At 35.8% G+C, this 14,767-nt stretch overlaps 1 protein-coding gene across 8 annotated transcripts in view; it reads right to left on the reverse strand.

Moving 5' to 3' along the window:
• DIAPH2 (diaphanous related formin 2) overlaps positions 1-14,767 on the reverse strand; it is a 914,469-nt gene that overhangs the window by 630,087 nt on the left and 269,615 nt on the right. For all 8 annotated transcript variants that reach the window (XM_021932747.2, XM_021932745.2, XM_021932750.2 and 5 more), the window contains one exon: positions 11,857-11,971. In XM_021932747.2, coding sequence (XP_021788439.1) covers positions 11,857-11,971 — 115 coding nt within the window. The remainder of the gene's footprint in view (positions 1-11,856; positions 11,972-14,767) is intronic.

Below are 14,767 nucleotides of genomic sequence, written 5' to 3' on the forward strand. Positions count from 1 at the left end.
TGTCTTTAGTGTCAGGATAATAGGAGTACATATTTCACAAGACAATACGATACATGTGGAACTATATGATTAACCATATGAAAAAGGAATCAGTTAACTGTGCAACAAAATGCACAAATTACTAAGGGCATAGAAGCTATTAAAAGTCATTGTTACAGCATACAGAAGTGATTAAGAACAAACTTGGGCTCAAATGACCATTTTGCCACTTACTAGATATGTAAATAAAATATTGCTTAATCTCCCATAGTCTCAGTTTCTTAACTGATAAAACAACAATACAAGTACCTAGGGTTTGGTATGAGGTTGGTATGATATGGATTTAAAATAATTATCATAGCTCTTGGGATATAATGTTTAATAAATGTGCTATTATTGTTTTAATTATAATTATTACTATTATTGCTGTTACTAGATGTTGTAAAGATGGTATTATATTAATAGAAGTAGTAAAATCACCACATATCATCAATATGTAAAGATGGAGCTATTTTGAAGTCTATTTGTTTAGAAGGCAGAAGATACTCTCTTTCTCTCTATAATTGGTGACTTATAATTAAACAATGCCATGTATCTCTGGCTGAAACATCCCTTGTTCCTTCTTTTACATAAAGGAGGTGATTAATGCTAGAAAATGACAACTGGAAATGAATGTGTGCCATCATAAGTTGAAACACTTAAAATGTCCATAAGGAAAAAAAAGGCTTTGGTAAAGTGATATACAAAAATAATAATTTTTATTCAGAAATCCGAAAAACTTTAGATATAATTAAAATAATGAAATTATGGGCCAGGCACAGTGGCTTATGCCTGTAATCCTAGCACTTTGGGAGACCAAGGCAGGTGGATTGCTTGAGCCCAGAAGTTTGAGATCACCTTGGGCAACATGGTGAAACCCTATTCCTACAAAAAATTAGCCAGGTGTGGTGGTGCACACTTATAGTCCCAGCTACCGGGGAGGTTGAGGTGGGAGGATCACATTACCCTGGGAGGTCCAGGCTGCAGTGAGCTGCAATCATGTCACTGCACTCCAGCCTGGGTGACAGAGTGTGTGTGAGAGAGAGAGAGAGAGAAAGGGAGAGAGAGAGAAAGAGAAAGAAGGAAAGGAAAGGAAAACAGAAGGAAGGAAGGAAGGAAGGAAGGAAGGAAGGAAGGAAGGAAGGAAGGAAGGAAGGAAGGAAGGAAGGAAGGAAGGAAGGAAGGAAGGAAGGGAGGGAAAATTATGTACACGTACTGCAATGGACTGAATGTTTATGTCCCCCCTTAAATTCATATGTTCCAACCTACACACAAGGTGATGGTATCAGGAGGTGGGGCCTTTGAGAGGTGATTATGTCATCAGGGCAGACCCTTCATGATTGTATTAGTGCTCTTATAACAAAGACTCCAGAAACAGAGCTCACCACTTCCAACAGGTGAAGTTACAGAAAGAAGCGACCCTCCATAATCCAGAAAGTAGGCCCTCACAAGACACCAAATATACCAGTATTTTGATATTGGATTCTTAGTCTCCAGAAGTGTGAGAAATAAATTTCTGTTGTTTATAAGCTACCCAATTTATGGTATTTTGTGATAGCAGCCCAAACACACTGAGACACTTAAGTATGGCTTTTAGTTTGCTGCCTGAAAGAATTAAGTCTTCCTGGTTTGTTACCGTATACATTAAAGCTTATACTACAGAAGGATGCATGTTGTGCCATTAAGATGACAAATTATTTGTTAGGACATGAACTCTCTCTGGACACGTTAGCACCATCTTATAAGGGCTGTGCACTCTGAGACTGACATCTCATTAATTTCAAGTCAATTGCAAAAATTTCTATATTATGAAGACAAAGATGAATTACACTTTACCACTCTTTTGTCTTTTCATTAGTTCACTAAACAGAGAAGACTGTACTGAGCAACCAAGCAAGGGTGGGTATCTTCAGAAGCAGCCAGTTGACTCTAAGACTAAGAAACACACATTAAAATATGATCCTAAAGAAAAAGTGCTTTTACATATACACATCTTCAAACTCAGTTACACCATAAGGTTGAAGCTATGTCCAATATTTCAAGCACTGCAAAATGACATTTATATGTATTTCAAATATTTATAACACCTCTATTTTCTGTTATTATTAAAGCTAAATTGCACTACAGAAATATATTATTAAAGAAGCTAAATTTTATTAAGCTCTTATGTTTATTTATTATATTTCCTCCAAGCAACATTAAAAGCAAAGAAATTGCTTACAACTTCTACCCACACTATCTTTGTTCTTCCTGAAGCCTCTAGAGAACCCTAGAAATTCTAATTAGAATTAGCAGTTATAAGCTACATATTTTATTATTATTTCAAATTTAGTTAATATGAACCATCATTACTTTAAATCTTATATAATATCATTATTGTCTATAATTACTATAGTTTTTAAAGGAGAATGACACTACCATTCTAGCCTTGATGGTTATATGCCCCCAAATATCATCAAATCGAATAATAAACAAAACTAGAACATATATACAAATTCCAACACTTACATATATGATACATATTCAAAGCTACTAACAGGATAGTCTCCAGCTGTTTCTAACATATATATTTCATGAATTCAGAGAGTATTTTGAAATATATTTTGTAATATGACATTATTATGGCTTGTGAGTAGAACGTAAATGTCATAAGCATGAAGGTACAAGATTTGGGAACTAGAATAGACCTTAGAGATGCAGATTAGGAATTCATACTAGTCAGGATATCATCATATCTTACCTAGTCTACTGATACTTACTCACAATCAATGATCTATTACCTATCTATATATTCCCATCACCTATCTGTCCCCAAAGGTCTATTCAAGGGCTAATCACCAAATTACTAAACCACTAATGCTTAAAGAATAAAACCCTAATTCTTCAGTGTGAAGTTTCCTTACCACCTATGCCACAAAGTCTCTTCATTCCAGAGTCCTGACCCAAGGCTGACTGCCTGTGCCTTCAATGCAGTATGCCTTTCACTCCTCCTTATTAATAAATTAAATGAACAGTAGATCATTGGCCCAAGCCTGTCTCCAAACTTTAAGTTCCAACTTAACAAATGGAAACCTAAAGACGGAGTACAGTCATCCCTTATTATCAACCGCGGATTGGTTCCAGGAGTACTTGCGGATACCAAAATATACAAATATTTGGTCAGGTGCAGTGGATCATGCCTGTAATCCCAGCACTTTAGGAGGATGAGGTGGGCAGATCACCTGAGGTCGGGAGTTCAAGACCAGCCTGACCAATGTGGAGAAACCCTGTCTCTACCAAAAATACAAAATTAGCCGGGCGTGGTGGCGCATGCCTGTAATCCCAGCTACTCAGGAGGCTGAGGCAGGAGAATCACTTGAACCAAGGAGGTGGAGGTTGCGGTGAGCTGAGATCATGCCATTGCCCGCCAGCCTGGGCAACAAGAGCGAAACTCCGTCTCAAAAACAAAAACAAAAAAAAAGAAAATATTCAAATACCTGATATAAAATGGCATAATATTCATATAGAAGCTATGCACATCCTCCCATATACTTTAAATCATCTCTAGATTCGTTATAATACCTAAATATTATGTTGATGCAAAAGTAATTGCAGTTTCTGCCATTAATGTAAATACTATGTAAATAGTTGTTATACTGTATTTTTTACATTTCTTTCTTTTGGGACCCTGTCATCCTGGCTGGAGTGCAGGAGCACAATCATGGCTCACTGCAGCCTCAGCTTCCCAGGTTCAAGTGACCCTCCCACTTCAGCCTCCCAAGTAACTGGGACTCCAGGTGCATTATCACCACACCCAGTTAATTTTTTTACTTTCTGCAGGGATGGGGTCTCACCACGTTGCCCAGGCTGGTCTCAAAGTCCTGAGTCCAAATGATCCTCCCACCTTGGCCTCCCAAAGTGCTGAGATTATAGGCATGAGTCACCATGCCCAGTATATTATTATTATTTTTTTTTTTTCAAATATTTTCTGTCCATGGTTGGTTGAATCCACGGATGCAGAGGCCTACACAGAGATGAAACGCCAACTGTGTATTTTAAACAGCTAAGCTTCAGCCAATCACAGCCAAACTTCAGCCAATTGTAGGCAGCCAACTGATGAGCCTATTCCCAAACAAGGCAAATGCCTCATCACACCACGCCCAAATGAGATAAATGACTATCTGTAGACAATTAGACGATTTTTCTACTTTGTTCCCGTGTTCATACTATAAAAGGTTGAGGCTCACACTGAAACCCTGCTGGTTCTGAATGCTGACCAATTAATGAATGATTCCTTGCTCAAATGAATTCTGTTAAATTTGATTTGTCTCCAGTTTTTCTTTTAACATTTTACTAATGGTATTCTCTAGCTAGAATGCCATCTTTCCTTCCTTCTTCCCCTACAGAAATTCTATTAAAATTTCAAGCCCCAACTCTAATTATACTACCTCTAGGATCTCCATTGACCATACTCAAAATTAATTATTTGTTTTTGTACCTCAATGGCTTTAAAAAAATATTTACTCTAACATTACTACAACTTGACTAAATATACTGGGCATCCTCCTACCTCTCTCAGTAGGTTGTGAGTTCCCTGGTACCTGGACAAGATCTTATTCATTTCTTTCCCTCCCATTTAGTATAGAACCTCGCACACAATAGGTACCATACAAACTTAACCTAAATGAAATGAGAGATCCATTCTTTCCTAAAACAGAAATGATCTGTTTTTAAATAACACAATAAAATAATTTTATCTAAAACTCTAACAGTAATTTAAATAGGAAGTATAATTTTATGCTACCTTCATGTATTAAATATTTGAACATTTAAATATTATAGATATCAGAACTAGTGTATTTTAAAGCTCTTATTTAGCTCTTAAACAACTTCCTGAAAAATAGACTTGTAGTGCTTTACAGTACACTTAGCGAGGACAGAGGCATGAGCTCTCCTATGTTCTTGCAGTAGTGAAAAAGAGTCAGAGGTTTTAGAACACTGGTCTAAGAGGTTTGGAAATAGGTATTAGCAAAAACAGGAATGATGCTCCTTCCAGAATGCAGCTGAGTGAGCTGCAATGAACAGCAAAATGGGGGAAAAAGGTACCCTAGAGATAAGAAAACCAGGGCGATGAAGTTTAAGTTTGATGAAAGCAGACCCTCCTGCTGATTTCTTACTAAACCTGCCACCTATTGACCACATTATGAATCAAGGCACTGCGAATGACAAGGAACTTCAGCGATTACAGTAACATCAATCAATAGTTACTGCGGGTTACAAAAGAATGGCAGTTTAGTAACATTAAAATTTATTTTACCTATGGTATGTATGTCTGAAATAGGCTATGATGCATAATTGATCCTGTATATGTCCTTTCAGAAGTAAATTTTAGTAAAAGTCATGGTACTGAAAGGTGATCCTTTCCAAATTTCTACTTAAATATCCACAATTAGGGAAGTCGTAGTAGTGTGAAATAGAAAAATCAAAGAATCAAAGTTAAGAGGAATGAAAATAAAGCTTTCTCAGCAATACATACATGAGAGGTTTTATATGAATTTTGTTTGGTTTTGATTTGGTTTGATTAGGTTTTGGCAGCTGCAGTAAGAATTGCTTCAATTCTGACTGATTAGCTCTACCAAGTGCTGAAAAGAAGAGCAGTAAATTTTGCTGAATTAACAGTTGTACTGAAGCATCAATAACTAAGACACACACACACACACACACACACACACACACAGCATCAGGTTAAATGAAAGGGATACCAATGTGCCGAGTGCTTTAAATATATAACCTTGTTTAATTCTCACAATACTACCAGGTAAACATTAGTCTATTCATTTTATGCATGAGAAAATTCAGTCTCCGAGGTTACAAGTATCACAGCTGGAATGCAAGTATGTGCGAATTTATTTCCTCTGGCTTTTCGTACTATACCACGCTATCTTTAATGGGTTTTACACTTACCTCACTGTCTCTTACTTCAGTTTCTTCATTGGTAAAATAAAGAGTCTGTGCTTAATAACTTCTAAGATCCAGACTAACTCTAAAATTATATAAAATCTATGATTCTTGTAGCATTCAATTCAAATAATTCCAAAATCTAAAGAGTAAATGCTCAATAGAAAATTTTCAAAGAAATGGAGGGAGAAGTTTACAGAAAAAGAAATTTTATGCTTTACAGAAATCAAAAATTTTTTGGAATAAATGAAAAGAGACACGACATACCAAAATCTTGGGGATGCAGCAAAAGCAGTAGTAAAAGGGAAGTTAATAGCACTAAAGGCCTACCTGAAAAAGTTAGAAAAATCTCAAATTAAAGATCTAGCTTCACACCTAGAGGCAGCAGAAAAACAAGAGCAAATCATTGCAAAAGCTAGCACAGGAAATGAATAAAACCAGAGAAGAACTGAATGACATTGATACCCAAAAATCCACACAAAGAATTAACTAAACCAAAAGTTGATTATATGAATGCATAAACAAGATAAATGGACTACTACCTACATTAAAAAAGAAAAAAAGAGGCCATCCAAATAAGCACAATAAAAAACAACAAAGGTGACATTACAAATGATCCTGCAGAAAAACAAAAGATCCTCAGAGATTGTTATGTATACTTCTGTGCAAACCAACTACAAAATATAGAGGAGATATATAAGTTTCCTGGAAACACACAACCTCCCAAGATTGAATCGGGAAGAAACTGAAACCCGGAACAGACAAATATTGAGTTCCAAAATTAAATCAGTAATTAAAAAAACAAACAACAACAATGAAAAAAACTTAACAACAAACAAACAAACAAAAACAAACAAACAAAAAAACCCAGAACAGACAGTTTCACAGCTGAAGTCTGCCAGACATAAAAAGAAGAGCTGGTACCAATTCTACTGAAACTGTTTCAAAACACTGAAGAGGAGGGACTCCTCCATAACTCTATGAAGCCAGCATCACCCTGATAGCAAAACCTGGCAAAGAAACAACAGAACATGAAAACTATAGGCCAATATCTCTAATGAACATAGACACAAAAATTCCCAACAAAATACCAGCAAACCAAATCAAGCACATCAGAAAGTTACTTTGGCAAGATCAAGTAGGCTTTATTTCTGGGATTCAATGTTTGTCAACGTCGATAAATAAGTGTGATTCATCATATAAACAGAACTAAAAACAAAAACCATATGATCATCTCAATAGACATGGAAAAAGCCATCAATAAGATCCAGCATCCCTTCATGATAAAAATCCACAAGAAACTAGGCATACCTCAAAATAATAAGAGCTATCTATGACAAGCCCACGGCCAACATCATACTGAATGGAGGAAAGCTGGAAGCACTTCCCTTGAGAACTGGAATAAGACGAGGATGCCCACTCTCATCGTTCCTATTAAACGTAGTACTGGAAGTCCTTGGAAGAGCAATCAGTCAAGAGAAAGAAATAAATGATATCCAAATAGAAAAAGATGTCAAAGTATCTCTCCTCACAGACGATATGATCCTATACCTAGAAAACACTAAAGACTGCCAAAAGGTTCCTGGAACACAAACAATTTCAGTAAAGTTTCAAAATACAAACTCAAATGACTCTCAAGCTGAGAGCCAAAACAAGAACACAGCATCATTTACAATAGGCACAAAAAATGAAATACTTAGGTATACACATCTAACCAAGAAGGTGAAAGATCTCTACAAGGAGAGCCACAAAACATGGCTAAAAGAAATAATGAGTGACACAAACAAATGGAAGAACATCTCATGCTCATAAATTGGATGAGTCAATATCATTATAATAGCCATACTGCCCAAAGCAATTTACAGATTCAATAATATTCCTACCAAACTACCAATGTCCTTTTTCACAGGCTTAGAAAAAACTATTCTAAAATTCACATGGAATCAGAAAAGAGCCCAAAGAGCCAAAGCAATCCTAAGCGAAAAGCACAAAGCCAGAGGCATCATATTACCAGACTTCAAACTATATTACTAGGCTACAGTAACCAAAACAGCATGGTACTGGTACAAAAATAGACACATAGACCAACAGAACAGACTAAGAGAACCAAGAAATAAAGCTGCACACCTACAGCCATCTGAATTTTGACAAAGTCAAACAAAAATAAGCAATGGAGAAAGGACTACCTATTCAATAAATGCTGCTGTGATAACTGGCTAGCCATATGCAGAAGAACAAAACTGAAACCCTGTCTTTCACCGTACACAAAAAGTAAGTCAGAATGGATTAAAGAATTAAATATAAGACCTCAAACTATGAAAATCCTATAAGAAAACCTAAAACACCATTCTGGACATCTGCCTCGGGAAATAACTCATGACTACGTTCTCAAAAGCAACTGTAACAAAAATTGATGAGTGGGACTTAATTTAACTAACGAGCTTCTGCACAGCAAAAGAAACTATCAACAGAATAAATAGACAACCTGCGCAATGGAAGAAAATATTCACAAACTATGCATCTGACAAAGATCTAATACCCAGAATCTATAAGGAACTTAAAGAAATCAACAACCAAAAAACAAATAACCCCATTAAAAAGTGGGCAAAGAACATGAACATACACTTCTCAAAAGAAGACATATGGGCCAGGCATGGTGGCTCACACCTGTAATCCCAGCACTTTGGAAGGCTGAGGCAGGCGGATCACCTGAGATCAAGACCAGCCTGTCCAACATAGTGAAATCTCGTCTCTACTAAAAATACAAAAATTAGCTGGGCATGGTCGCGGGCACCTGTAATCCCAGCTACTGGGGAGTCTGAGGCAGGAGAATCACATGAACCCAGAAGGCAGAGATTGCAGTGGGCTGAGATCGCACCATCACACTCCAGCCAGGGCAACAAGAGTGAAACTCTGTCTCAAAAAAATAAAAATAAAAAGACATGCAAGAGGCTGACAAACATATGAAAAAATGCTCATAACACTAACGAAACCACAATAAGATACCATCTCACATGAATCAACATGACTATTACTAAAAAGCCAAAAAAAAAAAAAAACCCAAAGAGATGCTGGCAAGGCTGTGGAGAAAACAGAACACTTATACACTGTTGGTAAGAATGTAAATTAGTTCAGCCACTGTAGAAAGCAGTTCGGAGAATTCTCAAATAACTTAAAACAGAACTACCATTCTACTCAGCAATCACATTACTAGGTTTAAATCCAAAAGAAAAGAAATCATTTCCCCCAAAAGACATATGCACTTTTATGTGCATCACAGCACTGTTTACAATAGCGAAGACATGGAATCAATCTAGGTGCCCACCAACAGTGGATTGGATAAAGAAAATGTGGTACATATACACCATGGAATACTATGCAACCATAATTTTAAAAAATCATATCCTGGCCGGGCACGGTGGCTCACACCTGTAATCCTAGCACTTTGGGGGGCCGAGGTGGGTGGATTACCTGAGGTCAGGAGTTTGAGACTAGCCTGGCCAACATGGCGAAACCCCATCTCTACTAAAAATACAAAAATTAGCTAGGCGTGGTGGGCGCCTGTAATCCCAGATACTCGGAAGGCTGAGGCAGGAGAACTGCTTGAACTCGAGAGGCAGACAGTGCAGTGAGCCAAGATTGCGTCATTGCACTCCAGCCTGGGCAACAAGACCGAAACTCTGTCTCAAATCAATCAGTCAATCAATCAATCAATCAATCATACCCTTTGCAGTAACATGGATGCAGCTGGAGGCCATTATCCTAAGCAAATTAATGCAGGAACAGAAAATTAAATATTGCATATTCTCACTTATAAGTGGGAGCTAAATACTGGATATTCTTGGACACAAAGATGGGAATAGTCACTAGGGGCTAATAGAGAACAGAGGGAGGGAAGAGGGTAAGGATTAAAAAACTAATGGTCAGGTACTATGCTCATCGTCACCTGGATGATGGGATCATTTGCATCCCAAACCTCAGAATCATGTAACATACCCATGTAACAATCCTGCACATGTACCCCCTGAATATAAAATAAGAGTTAAAATTATTTTTAAAAAGGAAAGTAAAATAAAATTGCCTGTGAATATAAGAAAATGTGCTCAATCTCACTCTGTATTCAAAAAGCAAAAATTATAACAACAATGATTTACCATTTTCACCTCTGAGGTGGGCAAAGATTTTGGGAAAACAGATATTCATATATATTCTTTGTGACACTATAAATTGATACAAATTCATCAGAATGCAATTTCATACTATCGTTAAAATTTGTAAATGTACACAGCATTTTATCCAGGAATTTTACTTGTAGAATTTGTGAAACACAGCATATATAGAGTCATGTTCACCACAGCAATTCTTAAACAAGCAAAAGACTAGAACTAATCTAAATAGCCATTAATATGGGATTAATTAAATTAAGATAGGCCCATACACAACATTTTATGCAGTATGTAAAAAGAACACAGTAGATAAACACAAGCACCTACAGAATAATCTTCAGGCACAGTTGGTGAAAACAGCAAGGAATAAAAAACGAAAAATCATAAATGCACATATGTGTTGAGAGGCATAGACTATTTCTAGGAGAAAACGTGAAAAATTAGAATTAAGAAAACGTGAAAAATTAGAATTCATGATTTTATCTGGGCGAAATGCTGTAAGTCTGAGATTGAAGGGAGATTTACATTTGTTAAACTACCTTATTTTACTATATGAATAATTTGCCATAAGCATGAACACTTTGCTACAAGCAATTTTTTAACTTTAAAAAGTGATTATAATAAATGGTAATCACTTGAATCATTGAAGAATTCTTTAAATGTGAGGTCTACAATACCAAACAAGAAAAAAGAAAGGTAGGCCTAATAGTAGTAACTTTTTTTAAATGTCAAAATTCTTCAGAATCGTCTAATCACCCCAGATTTGTGTGTGCATATGAACTTCAATTTACAAAGAACAACGAATACAGCACAACAACCTCCAGTGTACATAATCTACAACAAAACTTTCACACCTCTCTCTCAATATTCCAAAATTTATATTCTCATATTCTAAGGCATAATGTGACAAATCAGATAAATGAATGATAAAGGTGCTAATTCCAGGGGCATGAGAGTATGGATTGCTTCCATTTTTCAATTGCAAGAACTCATTCAGACAAAAAGTAATATCCTTAACTAAACTATCACTTCTGCAACAATTAGTGAAATAATCATGTTGAAATAAAATACCAAAAATTAATGAACCATAATTATCTATTATGAGATTGAGAAGCTACCTGTATAGTAACAAAATCATGTGTGAAATTCACAAGTGAATAAATAAAGGATCTAATCATAAACAAAGCACTCTATTATCAAATCAGTAAACAATACTTATAAGGCACTGGATTTTGATATTAATACAAAATATCTAATTATAGCAGAAACTATAACATTTCCTAGGAATCCAAATTGATAAGTAATACAAGCATGACAGGAAAGACTATTTAAGACTATGGGACCAATCTTATTTCAATTTCATAAAAAATTCTGAGACTTTAGTGTTCTCTCACATTATTTTCTCTTACTTGATGAATCAACAGATTCACCTCCCCTGCTTCTCAATAAAAATGACAATTTCATAATGGAGCAGTGCAACACACATATTTAACAATAAAAGTAAAACCTGTATTTTCAGAATAATAATAACATTTATGTATAATAAAATTCAAAGGTAAAAGAAATTTCCTTCTTTAATTACTAGGTAAAATATGGTTAAATGTCAATCTATTTACGTTTCACCCTGTCTGATGTGGGAAAACTATACATATACCCACTACTAGAAATTTTTAGCAAAGCACTGAATTAAATTATACTTGAATCAGGAACTTATATTTTATTTTTAAAAATGTACCTTTCATCTGAGTAGCAAAATTCAATGCCAGTTTGGCAAAGAGATCTGGATTCTCAAACTTGTCTTCTTTAACTTTTAACCAGAAACAGTTCTCAGATAATTCTGTGGGTTCAATCTGAAACAAAAATAACAAAGAAAAGATTCTAAATTATAATTTCATATTTAAATTTTCAAGGAACTAACTTTCAGCAAGGTTGAATGACAGTTCCTTTATTCCTCTATCCTCTAAGTGAATTTCAGGATGTATCTAAATAATACTTATAAAGTAAATATTCATTGGGAAATTCAGAATTGTGTGAAGAAATGGCAAACAATAGAAATAGGCCACATAGCAAATTGCAGCTTAAAAATTATTCTCCTGGAAGGAGTCTTAAAAATAATTTAGGAAATCCTAACCCCAACTCACATAAAATCTTCTTGTTCCTGGGTTTTTTAAAACAGGGAAACTCAGACTTAGAAAAGTGAATTCCCTTTGTTCACTCATTAGGTTTAAGTTAGCAACCATAATGATAGCTGACACACACCTCCTACATTGTGTCAGGTACTGTCTTAAGTTATTTGCATATATTAACTAATTTAATCCTCGTAATAATTTTTTGACCTGTTCTGTTATTATCTCCACATTAAAAGATGAGGAAACAGAGCCCAAGAAAGTTTAAGTGTCTGCCCAAATTAGTAAATGGCAGAGCTGGGATTTTAAACCCAGATAAGTGCTCTAGAGGACCGTGGTCTTAACTACTACCCAAGATTAAAACTTTATCTTCCAATACACCATGAAGCTTCGTGATGTGTAACTACCATTACACTGCATACTAAATTGTTAAATTAGGAAGCATATCACTACATTAACACAGGCAGATAGCGAGGCAACAGCTTTGAAATCTTGTATTTTGATGAATTGTACCTAATCTTTTTAAAAGAAAAACTATATTCTAAAACCATTTACTCCAAGTTTACTCTTATGAGCAAAGCATAAATATATGCATAAGACTGAAAAATGATTTAACCATCATTCTGTTTAAACCAACTTACTACATAGATGCTGTCTAATACTGTAAATATGTTCTTGGATGACACATTTCCCCAAATGGTTGTCTGGGTAAATGGATTTTCATTAGATTAGTTCCCAGTGAATGAGGACTGTGTCAATCTACATAATAACCTTTTAAAACATATTATTTGCTAATAATAATAAAGTCTAACAACATTCAGAAGAAAGTATTTTCATAGATCATATTAAAAAATTAAGGTATGTCAATATTGAATATTGTCACTTATTCCACACTATCTGAAAGTGTAAAACTTAAAAAAAAAATCATTCACTAAGAAAAACAAGTAAGATAAAAAGGATTTTATTTAAGAAAAATGGGGAAGAGGCTTCAGCTCACAGGAGGCAGGTGGCACTCATATCCTCCATAAAAAGCCAAAAAAGAGAGTAGATAATCACAACATGTAAAAACATTGGAATTTGGCAGGGAAGTTACAGAAAACACCTGAGGCATGGAAGGAGCAGGAATCCAGGCAGCAAGCCTGGCTGTGATCAGCTGGCTGCCCAGAGAAGCATCCCAATGTGGGAAAAAGGTAAATAACATATCCCCAGCGGTCCAGATTCCCACTGTGAACTCTGAAGATTCTAGCCATAGGAGAGCCACTCAGCCTCCACAGGCCCTGAAACTAGTCTTTAGTAAACAAAGTTACCGGCAGTCTGTGCAAAGGCATTGCTCTAGAGTGGGCATTCACACTGGATCCCACACATGCCACCAAGACCGAAGCAGCTGCAGTTTGGCAACAGATTGAGAGTCCAAACCCCATCAGACTACATCCTGCCCTGAGGCTGAAAGATTCTCTATCTCCACATCCTTGGAGCCCACTGAAATCTCCCACATCCACCCAGATGACTGCAGTGGTGTGATACTGGCTAGATCTAGCAATGAGACCAGGTCCCAGCATTCTAGCCCACAAGGTGTCCTACATCCCAGGAACACGTGGTGCAGCATATTGGAGAGGCTACAGGCCAAGAGAGAAGGGGATACTATATTTAAAGTACCAAAAGGGAAAAAAAAAAAAAACACACACACACACACTGGAAGCCAGTTGTATATACCCAACAAATCTATCCATCAAAAATGAAGGAGAAATACATAATGTCTTTCCCAAACACGCAAAAACTGAGGGAATTCATCACCACCAGACAAGCCCTGCAAGAAATGCTTAAGGAAGTCCTACATATCTGAAAGAGAATATATGTAGCACATGAAAGTATAAAATTCACATGTAGTATAAAACTATGAAACTCACATGTAGAGCAGATAGACAAATGAGAAAGAGAAAGGACTCAAATGTTAACACTACAGAAAACTAACAAACCACATGGATAAACAATAACAAAGAAAGAAAAAACAAAGGATACACAAAACGAACAGAAAACAATTAACAAAATGACAGGAATAAGTCCTCACCTATCAATAATAAACTTGAATGTAAACCAATTAATTGCCCACTTAGAAGATATAGACTGGCTGAATGTATTAAAAAACATGACCCAACTATATGCTTCCAACAAGAAACACATTTCACCTACAAGACACAGATAGACTGAAAATAATAAAATAGAAGATATTAAATTGCAAATGGTAGCCAAAAGTGAGGAGTAAATATACATATATCAGATCAAACAGATGTTAAGTCAAAAATAGTACAAAGAGACAAAGTAGGTCTATATAGATAGATAGATAGATAGATAGATAGATAGATAGATAGACGCATCAATTTAGCAAGAGGATGTAACATGTCAAAATATATACATACCCAACACTGGAGCACCCAGATATACAAAGAAAATACTATTAGATCTAAAGGGAAAGATAGACTCTAATATAGTAATAGTTGGGGACTTCAACACCCTACTCCC

Source organism: Papio anubis, chromosome X (assembly GCF_008728515.1).
Source record: "Papio anubis isolate 15944 chromosome X, Panubis1.0, whole genome shotgun sequence".
NCBI classification, from domain to species: Eukaryota; Metazoa; Chordata; class Mammalia; order Primates; family Cercopithecidae; genus Papio; species Papio anubis.